The sequence below is a fragment of the Musca vetustissima genome, unplaced genomic scaffold (genome assembly GCF_032173495.1).
Source record: "Musca vetustissima isolate MV318-11 ecotype Yass unplaced genomic scaffold, APGP_CSIRO_Mvet_v1 utg12995, whole genome shotgun sequence".
In the NCBI taxonomy this organism is placed as follows: Eukaryota; Metazoa; Arthropoda; class Insecta; order Diptera; family Muscidae; genus Musca; species Musca vetustissima.
Genome location: NW_026883674.1, coordinates 93,231 through 117,121, shown reverse-complemented (window position 1 = coordinate 117,121; position 23,891 = coordinate 93,231). Strand labels below are relative to the sequence as shown.

Genomic DNA, 23,891 nt, shown 5'->3' with positions numbered 1-23,891 from the left:
ATTGGTGGTAGTTCTAGTCATTTCAGATCATTTTTGCGAGTATAACAGTTAATTTTATAACTGTTATACTCGCGGAAAAAATGAAAATTGGCCAAATTTTTCTTGATTTTTATGTTTATGGAGGTTTTCTATAAAAATATTAATATTTTAACCCCCACAGCCCCAAAGTATACCAATTTTCCGTTATTTAATTATTTTTCTTAATGATAAGGGGAGGGATTTAAATTCCTGATAAGGAATGACCAAAAACTGATAAGGAACGGTTATAAAAATGTTGGTTTTAATGCGAACCCCTTAAGGTAGGCAATAGAAATATAAGGTTTATTTATTCTAAAAACTAATTTAAATTTCTAAATTATTTTCAAATAAATTTTGTATAAAAATTGTGTCAGTAATATTTCAAAAAAATAGTATTTTGTTATTTTAGTGTCAAATCAATAACCATAACAAAAATATTTGGGAATTTTTTTTTTTAATTTCTTAAAAACAAAATATTAACACCCGACGTACGTGACTATGGCGGGAACGGATCATCACTAAAGTAAAACCATTTATCAAACTGTCAAGTAATCCAAACAAGACATTCATTCTAGTGATGTGTTAGTGTGTGTATGTATGTGTGATTTCTTTTCTGTTCACAAGATAAATATCTGAACCGCAAATTGCGAATTTGTTTTTTGACTTTTATGGACCTCAAAGAAAAAAAAACAATGGAAAAATGTTAACGACGAACAAGAAATCTGACACTTATACAAAACATTTGCCAAATAGGTCAATATACAGAAATTTAAAACAAAAAATCCGTTGGATTTTTTTTTTCGCTTTGTTTCAAAACAAAATTTCAAATAAATTTTGGATGATGGTTAACCTGAATTTTTTTATTTGGTTCATGATTAGTTACGACGTAAAAATTTAGTGACGTAAATTTATGGGATTTTCCAACACAAAAAAAAAGTAAAGAAAATAGTCCAAAATTAAAAAAAAAATAGTGGAACACACCTAATGTAAATTTGTTCAAGAAAATTAAAAAAATAATTTTTAATTTTTTTTTGATTCATTTGCAACACACTTATAACATTAAATATATTTTTTTTAATTTTTGTAAAAGTAAAAAAATACAAAAATAGTGGAACACACCTAATGTAAATTTTTTTTTGGTTCATGATTAGTTTTGACTTAGAGTGACGTTAATTTGTGGGATTTTCCAGCACGTTATTTTAAAATTTATTTACAAAAAAAAAAATAGTGGAACACACCTAATGTAAATTTGTTCAAAAAAAATAAATTAAAAATAATTTTTATTTTTTTTATTTATTTGCATCACATTTATGTTTTTAAATATTTTTTTATTTAAAATTTTGCAAAAATTAAAAAAAAAATACAAAAATAGTGGAACACACCTAATGTAATTTTTCAAGAAAATTAAATAAAAATATTTTTTGTATTTTTTTTTTTAATTTATTTACATCACATTTATTTTTTTCTTTTTTTTATTTATTTCTTTTTTTTTGAAAAAAAGTGCTGGAACACACCTATTGTAAAAAATACAAAAATAGTGGAACACACCTAATGTATTTTTTCAAGAAAATTAAATAAAATATTTTTTTTTTAATTTAAGGATATCCATTTCTCCATTTTCTTTTTAATAAAAATTTAAATTTTTTTAAGGCATTCCATTAATAAATTTTCTCTCTTCTCCCTCTCTTTCTCTCGCCCCATAGATCGACCAGCAGCGTTAGCACTCTCGCCCAGTTGCCCACAGATTCGCTCATGGCCCCATTGCAAACACACACTGAAGCCCAGAGTATTCAGTGCTTAAATAGCTCGTACGACAAAGATATTGGCAATTTATCCACATCGGCGACGACACAATCAACGGCAAATCAAAGTTCCAGGCGGGTCCTGCAACATCAAGTCTCGATCACAGATTCATCGGAAGGCACGTCGATAGGTTGTGCAACGTCAAGTGAATATACAAGTGCAAGGTAAGGGGAACTTTTTTCATAAAAAAATCTTAAAAAAATAAAAATTTGATGAAAAAATTAGTTGCATAACAGTTTCGGAAAACTGTTATAATACCCTATACGAAATAAGTCCAAAAAGTGCATAGTTATGGGAACAATCAGTATTTACGCAAAATTTAAAATTTTCCATATATTTTAAGTAACACACTTCTGAGGGCCATAACTTCTAAACTAATTATTATATTTTAGTAAAATAAAAGGGATATTGTAGAGGAAGATCTCTTCTTTAAATTTTGTAACTATTATACCCATGCAACTTAACAAATTCCTGAGATATCGGATAAATTGTATACTTACCTATATTTTTGGAGGTGTAGCATTTTTTGGGTTTTCTAGAGGCCATAACTTTGGTATTTATCCGAATATCTTTATAAAATTTAGTGTTTTGTGATAGAGTAATATGTGCTCTCGAAAACTGTAAAGCAAAAATCTTATGTGTCTGAGAAAATATCAGAGTTATCGGTAAAAATCTACAAGTACAAAAACTTGCCAATTTTTAATATATTTTGAGTAATGCAGTTCTGGGGACCATAACTTCGAAACTATTTATTAGATTTTAGTAAAATAAATGGACAATTATAGAGAAAGATCTCTTCTTTAATTTTAGTAACTATTATACCCATGCAGCTTCTCAAATTCCTGAGATATCGGACAAATTATATAGTTACCTAAATTTTTTAATAATTTTTTTGGGTAGTATGTTCTAGAGGTCCTAACTTTGGTAATTTTCGGAATATTTGTATGAAATTTATTGTTTTGTGATAGAGTAATATGTGCTCTCTAAAACTGTAAAGCAAAATTGTAATGTGTCTGAGAAAATATCAGAGTTATCGGTAAAAATTTGCAACTACACAAAATTTCAACATTTTCACATATTTTTTAGTAATGCACTTCTGGGGGCCATAACTTTTTAACTAACCAAGATATCTCAATGAAACAACTTACATTTTATAGAGCAGGATCTCTTCTACGAATTTTGTAACAACTATGTTGATGTAACTCAACAAATTTTGGAGATATCGGAAAAAATAAATATATACCCATAAAAAGTGATTATTGATAATTCTTGCGTAGTATGTTTCTAGAGGTCCTAACTTTGGTAATTTTCGGAATATCTTTATGAAATTTATTGTTTTGTGATAGAGTAATATGTGCTCTCTAAACATATAATGAAAATCTGTTATATATCTGAGAAAATTTTAGAGTTATCGGTAAAAATCTACATGTACGGAAAATTTCAAAATTTTCACATATTTTGAGTGAGGCACTTCTGGGGTCCATAACTTTTAGACTAACCAATATATTATAATAAGATAACTTGGAGTTTGTAGAGCAGGATCTCTTCTACGAATTTCGTAACAATTATGTTGATGTAACTCAACAAATTTTGGAGATATCGGAAAAAATAAATATATTCCCTTAAATAGTGATTGTCGACAATACTTGGGTAGTATGTTTCTAGAGGCCATAACTTTGGTAATTATCGGAATATTTTTATAAAATTTATTGTTTTGTGATAGAGAAATATGTGATCTCTAAAATTATGAAGTGCAATTTTGGTATGTATAAACACATTTCAGAGTTATCGGTAAAAATTTGCAATTACGCACATTTTCAAAATATTTTCATATTTTGAGTAATGCTGTTCTAGAGGTCATAACTTCTCAGACATTTGATATATCTTTGTAAAATAAATAAGGCTTGATAGAGGAAGACCTCTTCTGTAATTTTTGTAACAGCTTCGTTCATGTATCTGTGAAAATTTTCGAGATATCGGTAAAAATTAAACCAAAGTCATAATTTCTTAATTTCGATTATTTTTGTAGATCTATTTTCTAGAGACCATAACTTGTGCGATATACGGTTTATCCTCAAAAAACCGGGTATTAGTGTTGGAAATCAGTGTTCCCCTTAAAATAGAAATTAGAAAACCTTATATAGCAGACCAAAATTTTTGAGTTATCTTGAAAAAGATTACGCGCCGCGTAAATGTCTCTTCTATTAATTCAGTGTTTTTTTTTTTCATAGAATCACGTGCATTTTTTATAAGCAAATAAAGAGATTCGTGAGTTCATCACTCACTCAGTGACTCAATGAAGCTGTAAACAATGACAGGAAGAGCTCATCATCATAATGATGATGATTTTTTTATTAGTATTACTTTTTGACAAAGAGCATGATTAATTTTGGAGATGTTTTTGTAATGATGCGTAAAAGAGAATTTTTGTTCCCAGAACTTGTTGAAATAATGTTCGAATTATTTTTTTTCTTTTTACCAAAAAATTGCACCCCTCCCCCCTTCCCATTGGCTCATAATGGTTCCCATCATTTTGTTTATATTTCCCCCAAAAAATGAGATTTTTATCTTTTATGCCAAGAAATTTTATCTAGTCTTGTTCGAGGAAATATATTTTCGAAACGTGTTGCATTACGCACACACACATATACATATTGCGCAATTTCAAAATTTAATGTTTTCTTCTCAAAACTTTTATTTCAATTCTGTTCATTGCACATTTATTTGTTGTGATTTCAACATATGTGAAAATTGAATAGTTCCAGTTTTTCAAAATTCATTTTATGGCTTTTTTGGTTTTCAAAACATCAATGGAAAAATGTGAAAATAAACGACTTGTTTACAAAACAACTGAAATGTAAGGTAAATAAATTTTCCGAAATGAAAACACATAAGATGGAAATTAAATCGAAATGTTTTCTTCTCCTTAGAATAATATTGGGAAATTTGGAAAAAAGTGTGAGTGAAAAAATATAATTTACTTAGAAAAGCTAGGGATTTGTTTTATTACCGATATCTCCAATACTACAATTTTTTTGAAATGTATAGAAATCTCAATTTTCTTCAAGGAACGACAAATTTTACAAAGATATTCTGAAAATTATGGAAGTTATGGCTTTTAGAAAATGTTTGCCCAAAAAATTCCAAAACAGGCAAATTTGAGTATGTGTTAAATTTTTCCCGATATCTCGAGAATTAGACCAGCTAGATTTTGGGAACTGTTACGAAAATTGAAGAAGGGATCTTCCTCTTAAAATATAATTTTTTTTTACTAAGATATGTCCCGTGGTTTAGACGTTATGGCCACATGAAAAAGGTTACAAAAATATGACCAACATTTCAGATTTTTTTAAGCACAAGTGTATTTTTTCCGATAACTCAAATATTTGTTCGGTTACATTACTAAAACCTTTTACAACTATAAAATACACTCTTTCAGAAATGGTAAGTTTCTTGAAGATATTCTGAAATTTACCGAAGTTATGGCTTTTAGAAAATGTTTACCCAAAAATTTCCAAAACAGGAAAATTTGAGTATGTGTTAAATTTTCCCCGATATCTCGAGAATTAGACCAGCTAGATTTTGGGAACTGTTACAAAAGTTAAAGAAGAGATCTACCTCTTAAAATATAAATTTATTTTACTAAGATATGTCCCTTAGTTTAGGAGTTATGGCCACATGAAATAGGTTACACAAATATGACCAACATTTCAATTTTTTTGCGCACCAGTGTATTTTTACCGATAACTCTAATATTAGTTAAGTTATGTTACTAAAACTTTTCACACATATAAAATAGACTTATTCTTCTTTCAGAAATAGTCGATTTCTCGAAGATCTCTTGAATATTACAAAAGTTATGGCTTTTAGAAAATATATACCCAATAATTTTTAAAATTGAAAATGTTGAGTATGTGCTAAATTTTTCCGATATCTCAGAAATTTAAATAGCTACATCTTTGAAATTGTTACAAAAGTTGAAAAAGAGATCTTCCTCTTAAAATATAAATTTATTTTACTAAGATATCTCGCTTAGTTTAGGAGTTATGGCCACATGAAATAGGTTACACAAATAAGACCAACATTTCAATTTTTTTGCGCACCCGTGTTTTTTTTTACCGATAACTCGAATATTTTGTTGGTTACATTACTAAAACATTATACAAATATAAAATTCACTCCACATTCTTTCAGAAATAGTTAATTCCTTGAAGATATTCTGAAATTCGAAAAAGTTATGGCTTCTAGAAAATGTCTACCCAAAGATTTCTAAATTTGAACTTTTTGAGTATGTTCTAAATTTTCCCGATATCTCAAAAATTGTTGTAGCTACATCTTTGAAATTGTCACAAAATTTGAAGAAGAGATCTTCCTCTTTAAATATAAATTTATTTTACGGAGATATATCGTATAGTTAAGGAGTTATGACCGCTGAATGTTGATTACTCAAAAATTACCAAAAATTTCAAAATTTTGCGCACTTGGCTATATTTACCGATAACTCGAATATTGGTTTGGTTATATTACTAAAACCGTTTACACCTATAAAATTCACTCCACATTCTTTCAGAAATAGTTAATTTCTCGAAGATATTCTGAAATTTGCTAAAAATATGGCTTCTAGAAAAAATTTCCCTAAATATGTCTAAAATTGAAAATGTTCAGTAAGTGTTTAATTTTTCCGATATCTCAAAAATTTGAACAGTCAGACTTCGGCAACTAATACAAAAGTTAAAGAAGAGATCTTCCTCTTCATACATTCATTTATTTTACCACAATATCTCGTTTAGTTTACGAGTTATGAGCCCTAGAAGATGACTACTTAAAAAAGAGTAAAATTTCAAAGATTTTGCGCACCTTGTATTTTTACCGATAACTCGAATATTTGTTAGGCTAGACTACTACAATTGTTTATGATTATATGTCCCATATAATTTTCTTTCAGAAATAGTAAATTTCTCGAAGACATCATGAAAATTAAAATTGTTATGACTCTTTAAAAATCCATAACCAAAAATTTCTAAAATTGGAAAATTTGAGCATGTGAATAATTTGTCCGATATCTCGAATATTACAATAGCTAGATCTTCGTTTCTGTTACAGAAGTTGAAGAAGATATATAATTGAAGAAATATAAATTTATTTCACGGAGCTATATCGTCTGGTTTAGAAGTTAAGGTCTCTGGAAGGAAGTTGCTTAAAAAAAATTGAGAATGGGAAAAATTGGGAACCTGCTTTATTTTTTTCCTGATATCTCCGAAATTTCAACAGCAAGCATTCTATAACTTTTACAAAAGATAAAGAAGAGATCTTCCTCTACAAACATCAATTTATTTTTCAAAGATATATCGTTTAGTTTAGAAGTTATGACCTCTAGGAAGAGTTACTCAAAAACTTTCAAGAATGTGAAAAAATTGGGAACTTTTTAATTTTTCCGATATCTCGGAAATTTGAATAGCTATATCTGCGAAATTGTTACAAAAGATGAAGAAGAGATCTCCCTCTTTAAATATAAATTTATTTTCCGGAGATATATCGTTTAGTTTAGAAGTTATGACCTGTAGAAGGTAGTTACTCAAAATTGTTTGAAATGGGTAAATTTGGTAATCTACATTATTTTTCCGATATCTCGGAATTTTAGAAAAGCTAGATCTGCGCTATTGTTACAAAAGTCAAGGAATACATCTTCTTCTTTAAATAGAAATTAATTTTAATCGCATATATTGGTTAGTTTAGAAATTATGGCCTGTGAAAGGAAGTTACTCAAAATATGCTAAGAATGGGGAAAAATTGGGAACTTTTTAATTTTTCCGATATCTCGTAAATTAGCATAGCTAGATCTGAACTACGGTTACAAAAGTTGAAGAAGACATCTTCCTCTTAAAACAGAAATTTATTTTACTGCAATATATCGTTTAGTTTAGAAGTTATGACCTGTGGAAGGATGTTACTCAAAATATGCTATGAATGGGAAAAAATTTGAAACTTTTTAATTTTTCCGATATCTCGTAAATTTGAATAGCTAGACTTTTTCAATTGTTACAAAATTTGAAGAAGAGAACTTCCTTATAAAATAGAAATCTATTTTAGTGCAATATATCGTTACGTTTAGAAGTTATGACCTGTGGAAGAAAGTTACTCAATATATGCTAAGAATGGAGAAAATTTTACAACTTTTTAATTTTTCCGATATCTCGGAAATTTGAATAGCTAGATTTCCGGAACTGTTACAAAAGTTGAAGAAGAGATCTCCCTCTTTAAATATAAATTTATTTTACGGAGATATATCGTATGGTTTAGGAGTTATGACCTGTGGAAGGGAGTTACTCAAAATACGCTAAAAATGGGGAAAAATTGAGAACTTTTGTTATTTATCCCATATCTTAAAAATTTGGTAAGCTATGTTAATATGACCTTCGATGATCTTGAAGAGGACATTTTCGGCTTTCCAAAATGGGTAAATTTGCATAAAATGTGATAGCATTTGCATAAGTTATGACCATGAGAACTTGAGTATCGAAAATTTTTTTCACAATCTTCAAAAAAAAAGATTGTTTTTTCTTCTCCTGTCCAATCGATATGACTAATTCATGGAATGACTAATGTTTCGAATCAATAATTTATGATCGCGATTAGTTATTAACACAAAACCACAAATATTTGTTATACAAAAAAGTCGTTTGAAACTGAAGTACACACTTCTATGTGTCAATATTAGATATCGGCCCTACGCGCCATATGGTAATGCAATAAAATCCTAGATATAAACAAATAGATAAATATGGGGACCCCATAGTCTGTCAAATGAGTCATGACAGAACCCTATGTGGGAATGCCAATGAATTTTTAAAACTTCAGAGGATAGAAGGGGTTTGATTGATTATTGATCATACAGTATAGTCATCAGCTTATGATGGGAGCCTTAATTAGATAATGGGGGTGTGGTGGTTTCACGCCTCAATTTTAATTTTTTATTATTGTGAAAGGTCAAAGGAGGTCAAATTTTTGTGAGTCACTCCCACCTATTTTTTTTTTTAATTTTTTACTTCTGTTTTTGTTGTTTACTTGGTAGGATCCTATCTTCGTTTATTTATTTTTTCTTATGGTCTTTTTTATGGCTTATCTTCAATAAATCTTTTATGGCTCTAATCAAATAAATTTGTATTGATTGTAGTGAAAATAATGTGTACGTGTGTAAAAAAACAACAACAAAACTATATCTGGGATTAATGGCACAATTGTTGCGCTATCGAAGAAAGTAGAGGGGGACACATGTTTTTGCGCTCAAGTACCACTTGTAAAAAAGTCATGACTTTTTTGCTCTTTGCAGACAAAGAAGTAACACCTGAGGTTTATCTGAAAAGTTTTTCAGATTTGAAGCAGAGGAGAAGCAAGAAGATAAGGCCCTAGAACCCACCTGTGGCCTCATGAGATCAAAATTTTCCCCCTTTCTAACCCCTTTGACCTGATTAATGTGGCCTGTCTATAGGGTATTTTCATTTGATTCCCCCTCATTTTGCAAAATCCTCCACCAAACATGTATTGTTTTTATTTTTTTTAATAAAGATAAGATTTCATGGAACCAATAACAGGTGTGCAAAATACAATAAAAACAACGTTAACTTGGCTAATAATATTGGCAATAGGCTGGCCATCTGCAAATTGTTCAATAATTAAAAAAAAAGTATTGCGGAAAATACCAGAAGCAGGAAGGGTGGTTACTAACAAAGAAAGTCAGTCATCTGACAATTTTTTATTTCTTTTTGGATTTTAAGAAAATATCCGATAATCAAGAACCCTCTTTGGGAACCAATATGGGTCATAAATTGATACATTGTTGTATAAAAATTAACGAGATACCAAAAACAAATACGAAATGTAATACAAAATTATTTACATACATATTCAGTTGGGTAACCATATTCCGGAGGCCATAACTTTAAAAGTATTGGGAATATTTTGGTGAAATAAATTGATTAATATAGAGTAAGGTCCCACCAACAAATTGTGTAACAAGTGTATTGACATAGCTCATCAAATATCCGAGATATCCGAAAAATTAATACAATACAAATTTTTAAGAAATGTTACATTTTTTGAATAGAAGTATCATTTTCATGAAGCCGTAACTTCTAAACTATTTGATATATTTCAATAAAATAAATTGATTTGTGAAGTTCGAAGCCTCTTCTTCAATTTATGTATGAATTACATAAAGGTAGCAATTCAAATTCTAGAGATATCGGAAAAAATTGAAATGCACAAAATTACTTGCAACCCTAAACTTTTTTGAGTAATCGTTTTCTAGAGGTCACAACTACCGAAGTAATGGATATATTTCGATAAATATAACTAGATTTATAAAGAGTAAGGTCCCATCTTCAAATTATGTAACAGTTATATTGATGTAGCACATCAAATATCCGAGATATTCGAAAAAATAGTAGAGTACCAATTTTTTAGGAATCAAACAATTTTTGAGTAATCGCTTTTCATGGGTTCATAACTTCGTCAATATTTGATATATTTCAATAAAATAACTAGATTTGTAAAGTGCAAAGTCTCCTCTTCTAATTATATAAAAATTATACGAAGGTAGCAATTGAAATTTCAGAGATATCGGAATAATGATATGTGCGCACAATTTTTCAGTTCATACACATTTTTGAGTAACCGTTTTTGTTGAGGTCATAACTTGAAAAGTAATCGGTATTTTTTGGTAAAATAACTTGATTTGTAAAGAGTAAGGTCCCATCTATAAATTATGTAGGAATTGCATTGATATAGCAGATCAAAAATTAGAGATATCGGGATAATTTGTAGAGTACGCAAAATCGTATATTTTTGTCATATTTTGAGTAATCGTTTTCTAGTGGGCATAACATTAAAAGTAGTTGGTATATGTTAAGGAAACAACTTGATTTGTAAAGGTCGAAGTGTCCTCTTCAAACTACATGACAGATATTTAAAGGTGCCACTTCAAAATCTAGAGATATCGGAAAAATTACATATGCGCACATTTTTTGCAACCCTAAATTTTTTTGAGTAACTGTATTCAAGAGGGCATAACTTCAAACGTATTGGGTATATTTTAGTTAAATAACTTGATTTATAAAGGGTAAGGTCTTACCATTGAGTTATGTAACAACAACATTGACATAGCAGATCAAATATCCAAGATATCGGGAAAATAGATGTGTGCGCAAATTTTTGTCTATATCGAAATTCTGAAGAAATCATAATCTGCAGGCCATAACTTCAAAATTACTTGGTAAATTTCAGTAAAATAAATTTATCTACAAAGACTGAAGTCTCTTCTTAAAATTACGTAACGGGTTAATTGGCGTAGCTGAACAAATATCCGAGATATCGTGAACATTTCTCGAATATGCAAAATTTCCTCACATACGGATTTTTTGAGTAACCACATGCTAGAGGTCATAACACTGAAAAGTAATTGGTATATTTTGGTGAAATAACTTAATTTATAAAGGGTAAGGTCTCACCTTTAAGTAATGTGCCCGGTTATATTGCTGTAGCGAATCGGATATCGGAGATATCGAAAAATATGATAAATACCTAAAATGTTTGATTTTATGAATTTTTGGATAGTAGTTTCTTAGTGACCATAACTTTGGCAATTATACAGGTAGTAGAATATAAATGGTAGTTTCTGAAAGCAGAATATTTAACCTTCAAAATTATAGTTCGAAGTCCTGATCGATATGAATAAAATTCTGAAGATATTGGACAAATTATTCGAGTACTTGAAATGTCAATTTTTCTTAAATTTTAAAGTAATCGTCTTCTGGGTGCCATAACTTCGGAACTATTTGATGGAACTTAACAAAAGTGGACTTTATTGAAAGAGGAACATCTTCTCTTCGAAATCGTAATATATTATATTTGTGTAGCTTCTCAAATACCATCGATATCGCAGAAATTTGTGAAATGCTTGAAATTTTCAATTTCGGGATTTTTTTTGGTATTCACATCCCAGGGTCCATAACTTTAGCAATTATAGAGGTATTTCGAAGAAAGAGGTATATTTTGAAAGGGGTATATGTAACCTTCAAAATTACAGGTCGAAGTCCCGGTCGGTGTGATAAAATTCTGAAGATATAGGACAAATATATCTAGAACTTGAAATTTCCATTTTTCTTAAATTTTTAAGTAATTATTTTCTGGGTGCCATAACTTCAGAACAATATGATGGAATTTTGGAAAATTGGACTTTATTGAAAGAAGAACATCTCCTCTTCGAAATCGTAATATATAATACAGCTGCAGCTATTCGAATAGCAGTGATATCGGAAAAATTAGAGAAATACTTGAAATTTTCAATTTCATAAATTTTTGGTTAGTCACCTTCCATGATTCATAACTTCGGCAATTATAGAGATATTTTAAAGAATGGAGTAGATTCTGAAAGCTGCATATGTAACCTTCAAAATTATAGTTCGAAGTCTTGAACGATCTGATAAAATTCTGAAAATAGGGAAAAAATTAAAAATGGGCTTCGAAATTCGGGTTTTTATTAAAATTTTAAGTAACCATTTTCTGGGTGCTATAACTTCGGAAGTATTTAGTGGAACTTAACAAAATTGGAGTTTATTGAAAGCGGAACGTCTCCTCTTTGAAATTCTAATATATTATATAGCAGCAACGATTCTAAAAACAGCGATAACGGTAAAAATAGAGAAATTCCTGAAATTTCGGATTTTTTGGAAATTTTTGGGTAAAGGTATTTTGGGGGTCATAACTTCCGTAGTTATTGGGGTATCTCTTCGAAATTTAATATTTTTGAAAGAGGAAAGTCTAACCTACAATAATGTAAGTGGTGATGGCGCTGTATCTGCTAAAATTCCGAAGTTATGGGAAAAATTATAACAATGTCAATTCAACTTCTGAGTTTTCAAATTTTTGGGTAATAGTCTTTTTGGAGTCATAACTTCCGTAATTATGGGTGTATCTTCACGAAATTTGTTAGCTTGGAAAGAGGACAGAGTGACCTATAAATCCCTAGAGGATAATAATGAGGTATCTGCCAAAATTCCGAAGTTATGAGAGAATATTAAACCATTTTTTTTATTTTTAATTTTTGACTTTTCATATTTTTGGGTAATGTTCTTTTGGAGGTCATAACTTCGGCAATTATGGGAGTATCTTTACGAAATTTGCTGGTTATGAAAGAGGATAGTTTGACCTGCAATATTGTAGGCGGTGATGTTGCTGTATCTGCTAAAATTCCGAAGTTATGAGGAAAATTAGATGAACACCTTTTTATTTATGATTTTCCAAATTTTTTGGTTATGTTCTTTTGGAGGTCATAACTTCGGCAATTATGGGAGTATCTTCTCGAAATTTGTTAGCTTTGAAAGAGGATAGAGTGACCTCTAAAAACCTTAAGGATGGTAATGAGGTGTCGGCCAAAATTCCGAAGTTATGGGGAAAATTAGATCAACGTCTTTTTGTTTTTGACTTTTCCTATTTTTGGGTAATGTTCTTTTAGAGGTCATAACTTCCGCAATTATGGGAGTATCTTTACGAAATTTACTGGTTATGAAAGAGGATAGTTTGACCTGCAATATTGTAGGCGGTGATGTTGCTGTATCTTCCGAAATTACAAAGTTATGGGAAAAAATAAACCAATGTCGTTTAGATTCTTGTTTTTCCAATTTTTTGGGTAATATCCTATTATGGGTCATAACTTCGGCAATTATGGGAGTATCTTCTCGAAGTTTGTTACTTTTGAAAGAGGATAGAGTGACCTATAAAACTCTAGAAGATTATAATAAGGTATCTGCCAAAATTCCGAAGTTATGGGGAAAATTCAAAGCAATGTCTCAAATTAATCACTGTTTTTTTTTTAACGAAGTTGACCTCTTTCTTGCCTTAATTTTTACAAATTGGTATTTGGAATTTGCATAGGACCCCCATGGTATTCCCTCTGGAGAATTTAGATTCTCTATGCTCTGCAAAATTTTTACTCCTATATTAAAAATATAAAGAAAAAATTCAAATATTGCCTGCGTTCACTGTTTCATTTTATTTTTTTTTCTCACTTGGATTGTCGTGTGTTTGTGACTGATAACGCGCCCCAGATAAGACTAAAAATTGTACTCACGAAATAATAATAATAAAGCAACAACAACAACAAACAGGCATAACAACAAAACCTATATATAGGGAATCTCTATGGCACAGTGTTTGGGTAATGGGAGAAAAATGGGGAAAATTTAAAAAATTAGAAGGGGGTTATTGGGAAAATTTATGGCATCTTAAAATCGGATTTAATTGAATATTTGAGTTATTGGTATTTTTAGGATTTTAAAAATTTGATTTTGAAAATTTGTTCCCTTTCCACCCACTGTGCCCTTTATATGCCGGCCCAGAGCAAGGAGGAGGTGAAGAGCCGTGCTGAAAATATAACAAACGGTGAGAATAATAACTGATGGACGGCAAACAACAACGACGACGACCAAATACAATAACATTAACTAGACTACAACAACAACAAGAGCAAAAACAACAACAATAACAACTTTTAACAATATGAATATCAAATAAAAGCCAATGAGAGTCAAATCCCAATCATGAAATTTCAGTTGACGAATAACAATCACAAAATACGGTTCACCTTTTCTTTGAAAATCCGCTAAGTAGAGTAACCGAACAGAACAGAACAATAACCGCAAAAACGCAACCCACATGAATTGAAATAATAACAACAACAACATAGAAAATTTTATTAAATAATGCCAAGCGATTAAATAATTATTTTGAAAGCAAACAAAAAAAATCAATAAATCAAAAAAAATGGCCTGAAAACGAAAATCAATACCAAAAAGAAAAATTCTCTCAGTGTAAACAAAGTTTTAAATCGGAAAAAAATTCAAAACGTCAATTCTCCCTCTCTCCTCCTCTTTGTCTTTGTCAATCTTCTTTGTTTTGTTTCCATTCTTCCTTCAATTCGATTATGGTTTATGACTCGTTGACAAGTCTAGTGGAAAGTGCCAAAAGTGTATTTCATCCACGCAATGATCAGGACATCGATTCCTTTGAAAATTACATCTTCAATAATTATATAAGTGATATGGAAGTGGAGGAAGAAGCCGCCGGTGAGCTGGAAGATGATTTTCCAGAATCGCAGATTAATAGTGGTAATAGTGGCAGTGAAAAAAGACGTTCGAAATTGCTGAATATGAAAAATCTTAAAGTGGCCAACACCTCAACACCATCTCCTGAAATGGGAACAGAATGTCCTACAATGGAGGTCAATGGCAAATACACAAGTACTCCAGTGAAGAAACGCATCAGTAATGCCAGTGCCAGCAGCAGTTCAGAAAAGAAATTCAAAAGAATTTCAATGTTTGAGCTGTCGACAAAAAGTGCTGCACCATCGGATGAGGATAATAAACCGAAATTGCAGCGTTTCAGATCGATGCAGTAAGTAAATAAGGGGAGGGGTAACAAATCGGAAAGGAGATTCAATTTATAGGGAAATATCTGCTCTTTGAATAGCCTCCAAATTCCGAAAATTTATCTGACGAAATATCAAAGTTATGACCAAAATACTAAAATGAACCAAAAATGCAAATCTGACAATATTTTTCAGCTTCAAGAGGCCATAACTTCAAAAATAATTTATATATGGCCTATCCAAATTGACCGATTTCTAAAAGAAGAACATCTTACCTATAAATAGAAATTAATAATTCGAATCTATCTCAACAAATACCAAAGTTAGAGCAAAAATAAGCAAATGACCCAAAATTTCAAATTACAGGCTATTTTTTCGCAATCACCTTCAAAGGTGCATACCTTTGAAAATTAATAGAAAAGCGTTCCAAAATGTTAGTAGAATTTGAAAGCAGAACATCTTAGCTGTAAATAAAAATTTATAATTCTATTCTATCTCAACAAATACCAAAGTTATGACAAAAATACCCCAATGACCCAAAATTTCAAATTACAGGCTATTTTTTCGCAATCACCTTCAAAGGTGCATAACTTTAAAAATTAATAGAAAAGCGTTCCAAAGTGTTATTAGATTTTGAAAAAAGAACATATTAGCTATAAATAAAAATTAATAATTCAAATCTATCTCAAGAAATGCCAAAGTTATGCCAAAAAAAGGAAAATGACCCAAAATTTCAAATTACCGGCTATTTTTTCGTAATCACCTTCAAAGGTCCATAACTTTAAAAATTAATAGAAAAGCGTTCCAAAATGTTATTAGATTTTGAAAGAAGAACCTTTTAGATGTAAATATAAAATTAATACTACCAATTTATCTCAATAAATACCAAAATTGTGACAAAAAGATGAAAATGACCAACAAAATCAAATTACGTCCTAATTTTCCGCAATCACTTTCAAAGGCCCATAACTTAAAAATTAATAGAAAAGCGTTCCAAAATGTTATTAGATTTTGAAAGGAGAAGGTCTTAGATGTAAATAAAAATAAATACTACCAATTTATCTCAACAAATACCAAAGTTATGATAATAATACCCCAATGACCCAAAATTTCAAATTACGGACTATTTTTTCGCAATCACTTTCTAAGGCCCATAACTTCAAAAATTAATAGGAAAGCCTTCCAAAATGTTGTTAGATTTTGAAAGAAGAACATCTTAGCTGTAAATAAAAATTAATACTACTAATTTATCTCAACAAATACCAAAGTTATGGTAAAAATATTAAAATGACCCAAAATTTCAAATTACGACCTATTTTTTCCGCAATCACTTTCAAAGGCCCATAACTTTAAAAATTAATAGAAAAGCGTTCCAAAATGTTAATAGATTTTGAGAGAGGAACTTCTAAGCTGTAAATAAAAATTAATACAACCAATTTATCTTAACAAATACAAAAATTTTGGCAAAAATATCAAAATGACTCAAAATTTCAAATTACGGCCTATTTTTCCGCAATCACTTTCTAAGGCCCATAACTTCAATAACTAATAGAAAAGCGTTCCAAAATGTTATTAGATTTTGAAAAGAGAACATCTTAGCTGTAAATAGAAATTAATAATTCGAATCTATCTGAATAAATTCCAAAATTATGACAAAAATATGAAAATTTCCCAAAACTGCAAATTACCTTCTATTTTTTGCAATCAACTTCCAAAGCCCATAACTCGAAAAAATATAGGACTAACTATACAAACTGTTTATTGATTTTCAAAGAATAATGTCTTACCAGCAAATCGAAGTATAAAATATTGATCTATCCCACCAAATACCAAAGTTATGGGTAAAATACCTAAATAACCCAAAGTTTCAAATTGCAATACATTCTTTCGTCATCAGTTTCCTGGGGCCATAACTCTTAAAATTACAGGAAAAGTTTTATGAAATTAGCTAGAATTTTGAAAGAGGAATGTCCTATCTGCTAATCGAAGGCACTAATATTGATCTATCCCAAGAAATACCAAATTTACAGCAAAAATATAAAGTTGCCCAAAAAAAGAAATTACATCTAATTACGCACATTTTTCAGCCACCAGATTCCTGAGGCCATAACTTTGAAAATTTTAGAAAAATGTTAAGGAAATTAGCTAGAATTATTAAAAATTAATGTCTTATCTGCAAATCGAAGCAAAAAATATTGAGCTATGACACTAACCACTAAAGTTATGGGTAAAATACCTAAATGACTCAAAATTTCCAATTACGACATATTTTTCCGTAATCAGTTTCTATGGGTCATAACTCTTAAATTTACCGAAATAAGGTCATAGAATTGTATTATATTTTCACAGATGAATATCTTACCTGAAAATTGAAATATAAAATATTGATTTATCCCACCAAATACCAAAGCTATGGCCAAAATACCCAAGCTACCCAAAATTTCAAATTATAGCTCATTTTTCCGCATTCGATTTGTGTGGGCCATAACTACCAGAATAAATGGGAACAGCTTCGCGACATGCTCTAGGATTTGATAGGGTACTGTCTAATCTTTAAATAGATGTAAATAGATCTGATCAAAGTAACCGAATACCTGAGTTATGGCAAAAATATCCAAATAACCCAAAATTTCAAATTACAGCTCATTTTTTCCGTATTCGACTTGTGTGGGCCAGAACTATCAAAATTTATAGCAACAGCTACTTGATGTGTTCTAGGTTTTGATATAGTATTGCCTCATCTCTAAAATAAATGTTAGTTAATCTGCTTTAAGTAACCGAATACCTGAGTTATGGCAAAAGTAGCCAAATAACAAAAAATTGCCAACAACAGTTAATTTTTTCGTATTCGATTTGTGTGGGCCATAACTATCAAAATTTATAGCAACAGCTACTTGATGTGTTCTAGATATTGATAGGGTACTGTATTATCTTTAAAATAGATGTTAGTGTATCTGGTTTAAGTAACCGAATACCTGAGTTATGGCCAAAATACCCAAATAACCCACAATTGTCAATGACAACTTATTTTTCCGCATTCGAATTGTGTGGACCATAACTACCAAAATTTGTAAGAACGGCTTTACGATATAACATAGTTTCTGATAGGGCACTGTCTTATCTTTAAATAGATGTTAGTAAGTCTGGTTTAGGTAACCGAATACCTGAGTCATGGCCAAAAAAACTGAGTTTACTCAAAATTGCCACTTTTTCGATTTTTTTCTGCGAAGAGATTTCTAGAGGCCATAACTTCTAAATAAGTGGAGATATCTTTATGAAATCAACAGAACGTTGAAAGAGGAATATGTGGTCTATCAAATTGTGGAAGGTGTCTTTGATATAGCTCAGGAAATTCAAAAGATATCGGCAAAAAACTGTATGTACACAAAATTACCAAGTTCATAAATTGTTCCTGCCCAGGCTTTCCAGAAGCCATAACTTCTGAAATAGTGAAGATATCTTCATGAAATCAGAAGAATATTGAGAGAGGAGCATGTGATCTATAAAATTGTAACAGGTATCATTGATTTATCTCAACAAATTCAAGAGATATGGGCCAAATATCACATGTGCTCAAAATTACCCATTTTTTGATTTTTTTCTGCATTGGCTTTCTAGGGGCCATAACTTTGGAACTATTAGAGATATCTTCATGAAATTAATAGTATGTTGAAAGAGGAGAATATTATCTATCAAAATATAGTAGATTTCATCGATTTAGCTCAACAAACTCAAGAGATATTGGGCAAAAACTGCATGTGCACAAAATTACCTATTTTTGGGTATTTTTTTGCGTTGGCTTTCTTGAGGCCCTAGCTTCTGAAATAGTGGAGATATCTCCATGAAATCAAAAGGATATTGGACGAGGAAGATGTTATCTATCAAATTGTGGAAGGTGTCTTTGGTATAGCTCGCCAAATTCAGGAGATCTGGTCCAAAAACTGTATGTGCTTAAAATGACAAAAAATGGCCCTAGAGGACCCATAAATATTTTTTCATAATTTTTTGTTTTTTTTTTTTTCTTATCGAAGTATTGGCGAAACGTGTGCTTTTCTGAGAATCTTTGATACCCATATCTCTAAGAGTACGATTTTTTTCTATTGTAATCTAACAGTTCGTATGGAAAACAACTTAATCCTAGTAATTATTATTTTATTGGGTTAATATTCCCTAACTTTGTACCCATAAAATGTCTGTTACCAAATGTCTATTCTATTCCGCCCATTTATAACCTGATATTACATTAATTGATATTTATTGTACATAAGTCATTAACAGATAGAACTATGCCCTCTGTAAGCACATTACACATTCTTGGTAACACTTATCTAAGTTCAAATAATCGAACCCATCGTCCGTTCGTCTATCAATAAGTCTCATCACGTTTTTCAAGTACCCAGAATAGTGAGGCAAAAAAATGTATATGGGACAATTATTTACTAAGTTGTAAGCATTTGCGGATTGTTTATACTCAAAATGGAGTATCCATGTCAGCATGGGAATGTGTTGCGGATTCATTGATGACGAGCCATGGCTGCAGACGACACACCTAAATGTGGTTTGGGCCTGAAATGAAATTATGGCGTCATCAATACTAAGTGGCACTTGGAGGCGGATTAATTTAGTGGTATTTATCTATGGCGTGATAGAGAGAGGTGGAGGGGGAGGGGAGAGAAGTGGAGGAGGGAGTAATGTGCGTCATTATTAATCTAATGACGGGATAGGATAGATTTTTGATATCAGCAAATCAGTGAGGTAATAAATTAATGGAATAATCTACGCCTACATATTCGATGCATGACAGGTCATAGAGGGATTTTTATTGGGGATTTTCAAAATCTCCAGGAATTATTTTTTTTCGATTTTTTTCTAGACTTTTTTCCCGACATTTCTGATGCAAATTCGCAACTTATTGGCCGAATTTTAACAAAAAACAAATCATTCGCTTATACAATTTTGAAAACCCTATAAATTTGCTGAATAATGTTGGCTCTATAGATTATGACCATTAGCCATCTGATTATTTATTGATTAGCCACCTGATCAACCAAGACCAAAAAATATTTCCGAAAAACACCTGTTCTAAATCAAATGACTCACGCTTTGTTGTTGTTTCGAAAGATTACAAATCATGTGGCCTAAAATGGGGTTCAAATTCTATTGCAAGTAGAAAAAGTGTGTGTGATAAACCCATAAAAATTTGGCCAGCCGTCCCGACAGCCATTTCAGGCGATAAATAGTAATTCGATTTTTTACGATCTTGTCTCTGATAAATGACAAACACTATATGACTCTCTATGTGATCGGCAAAACGTTCAAATGTCGCAATAAAAAAACGTGTGACAAAAAACATGTGAACAAAATAAGTAGCCAAGAAAAAATCATAAATTTCGGGACAAGAAAAAAAAATGACTGACTCACTACAGAATTAGGGTAATAAAAACTAGACATTATATATTTCAAATAAATGTGTGGAAAAAAATTCCTGGAATATTTGAAAAAAATAAACCCTGATGAACTAATCAAAAAAAAATATCTCATAGCAAAGAAGAAGTTCTATTACAAGGATCATTAAAAGGATAATTGCTTCCCAGGATAAGAAGAGGTTTATAATTTCAACCCAGAAGGCTAGAACTTCCATTAGCAATTTATTTTGCAAAGATCTATCAATTACTTCCCAAGTTATGGCTCCTAGAAAAGCGACCGAAAAAATCTCATCTATATACAAATTTTAGCACCTTCAATCTTTACCCAATATCTCGAAAATTTTCAACAGCTACCTCTATATAGCTACCTATATTCTGAAAGATAACATCTTTCTCTTCAAAAACAAACCAAGATACTTTAAGATAGTTGCCATATCTCAAAAGTTATGAGCTCTTGAACATCAATACCGAAAAAATTCCGTCTACGAAAAAATTTAAGTAATCGTGTATTTTTTCCATTATCTCTTCAACTTGATCCGATACAACAATATTGCCTTTAGCACATATTGAGTGAACATAATTATCTGTCGAATACAATTTATTTGATTAAAAAATACCAACTACTTTAAAAGTTATGGGCTCCGGAACATCAATACTGGAAAAAATCCAATCTATGTAAAAATTTAGGTAAACATATATTTTTGACGATATCTCTTAAATTTTGTGAGATATCATAAAGTTACCGTCAGAAAATCTTGAGAACGGAAGATTATCTGTCAAGCACAATTTATTTTATTAAAAAGTAATCATTACTTCAAAAGTTATGCGCTCCAGAACATCAATACCGAAAAATTCCCATCTATGCACAAATTTAAGTAATCGTGTATATTTTCCGATATCTCTTAAATTTGTTTAGATACAACAAAGATTCCTTCAACAAATCTTGAGAGGAGATAATTATCTTCCAAATCCAATTTATTTTATTAAAAACTAACGATTACTTCAAAAGTTATGGGCTCCCGAACATGACTACCGGAAAAATGCCACCTATGCAAAAATTTAAGTAATCGTGTATATTTTCCGATATCTCTTACATTTGTTTAGATACAACAAAGATTCCTTCAACAAATATTGACGACAGATGATTATCTACCAAACACAATTTATTTCATAATAAAGTAACCATTACTTCAAAAGTTATGAGCTATTGAACATGATTACTCAAAAAATTCCACCTAGGTAAAAATTTAGGTAATCATTTATATTTTCCGATATCTCTTGAATTTGCTTAGATACAAAAATGATGCCTTCAACAAATTTTGAGCAGAGATACTTATCTTCCAAATCCAATTTAGTTTTTTAAAAATAGCGATTACTTCAAAAGTTAGGTACTCATGAGCATGACTACCCAAAAAATTCTACCTATGCAAAAATTTAAGTAATCGTGTATATTTTCCGATATCTCTTAAATATGATTAGATATAACAATGTTGCCTTTAATCAATCCTGAGGACAGATAATTATCTTTCAAACATAATTTATTTTATTAGAAAGTAACCATTACTTTAAAAGTTATGACCTCAAGAACATGATTTCCGAATAAATTCCTTATATGTCAAAAATTTAAGTAATCATATATTTTTTCGGATATCTCTAGAATTTGACTATATACAACAAAGAGCCCTTTAACAAATCTTGAGAACGGATGATTATCTGTCCAACTCAATTTATTTTATTAAAAAATAACGATTACTTTAAAAGTTACGGACTCCAGGACATGGTTACCAAAATAATACCACTTTTGTAAATTTTTACGTAATCGGGTATTTTTTCGGATATCTCTAGAATTTGACTATATACAACAAATACCCCTTTAACAAATCTTGAGAACGGCTGATTATCTATCAAATACAATTTATTTGATTAGAAAATACCGATTACTTCAAAAGTTCTGAGCTGTAGGACATGGTTACCAAAATAATACCAATTTTGACAATTTTTATGTAATCGGGTATTTTTTCCGATATCTCTTGAATTTGATAAGATACAACAATGATGCCTTTAACAATTATTAATGGCAGATGATTATCTATCAAACACAATTTATTTCATAATAAAGTAACCATTACTTCAAAAGTTATAAGCTATTAAACATGATTACTCAAAAAATGCCACCTATGTGAAAATTTAAGTAATCATCTATTTTTACCGATATCTTTTACTTTGATTAGATACAACATTTACGCCTTTAACAAATCTTGAGAACAGATGATTATCTACCATACTCAATTTATTTCATTAAAAAAATAACCACTACCTCAAAACTTATGATCCATTGAACATGATTACTCAAAAAATCCCAAGTATGCCAATTTTTAAGTAATCGTGTATTTTTTTCCAATATCTCTTGTATTTGAACAGATACAAATACTTCCCCTTTAGCAAATATTGAGAGCAAAACCTTCTTCTTCAAAATCAATTTATTTCATTAAAAAATACCCAGTACTTAAAAAGTTATGACCCACAGAAAATGGTTACTCCAAAAAAACTGAAGTTAAGTACTGAAGTTAAGTACTCGTGAATTTTTCCCGATATCTCGTATATTTGATTAGATACAAAATGTATAACTTTAACAAATCTTTAGAACAGACGAATATCTTTTAAACTCAATTTATTTTATTAAAAACTACCGATTACTTTCAAAGTTATGCGCTACAGAAAATGGTTACTTAAAAAAAATAGATGAAGGAAGGAAATGAAAATTTCGATCATTTGTTCAATTTTTCCGATAACTTCGAAATTTGGTTAGATACAGCAATATTGTTGTCAACAAATTTTAAGTATAAGTTATTATCTCTCAGAATCAATTTTTTTTTATTAAAATACAACCACCAGGTCCAATGTTATGGCCTGGAGAATGTGGTTACTCAAAAATTTAGGAAATTGGAAATTTTTAAGTACTTTTATAATTTTTCCCAAGTTTTTTAAATTTGATCAGCTATATCTGTTTCCATGTCTACAATCTTCAAGAGCACATTCTTAACTTTCAAAATCTATTTATTTTATTGAAATTGATGCATTAGTACCGAAGTTATGGCATCTAGAAATTGATTACCCAGAAATATCGGATATTGTCAAATATTGGGTATTTGGGTAATTTTCCACATATCTGAAAAAATTCTTATGATAAATAATTTTTACTGTCCAGAACTTAAAATAAC

General features: G+C 30.2%; 1 protein-coding gene across 1 annotated transcript in view; it reads left to right on the top strand.

Annotated features, from left to right (window-relative positions):
• Positions 1 to 1,824: 1,824 nt before the first annotated feature.
• LOC133330596 (uncharacterized) overlaps positions 1,825 to 23,891 on the top strand; it is a gene marked incomplete at its 5' end in the record, with an annotated part of 42,116 nt that continues 20,049 nt past the window's right edge. Inside the window, one exon of the mRNA XM_061539035.1 lies at positions 1,825 to 1,985. Within this exon, the coding sequence (XP_061395019.1) occupies positions 1,825 to 1,985 (161 nt within the window). The remainder of the gene's footprint in view (positions 1,986 to 23,891) is intronic.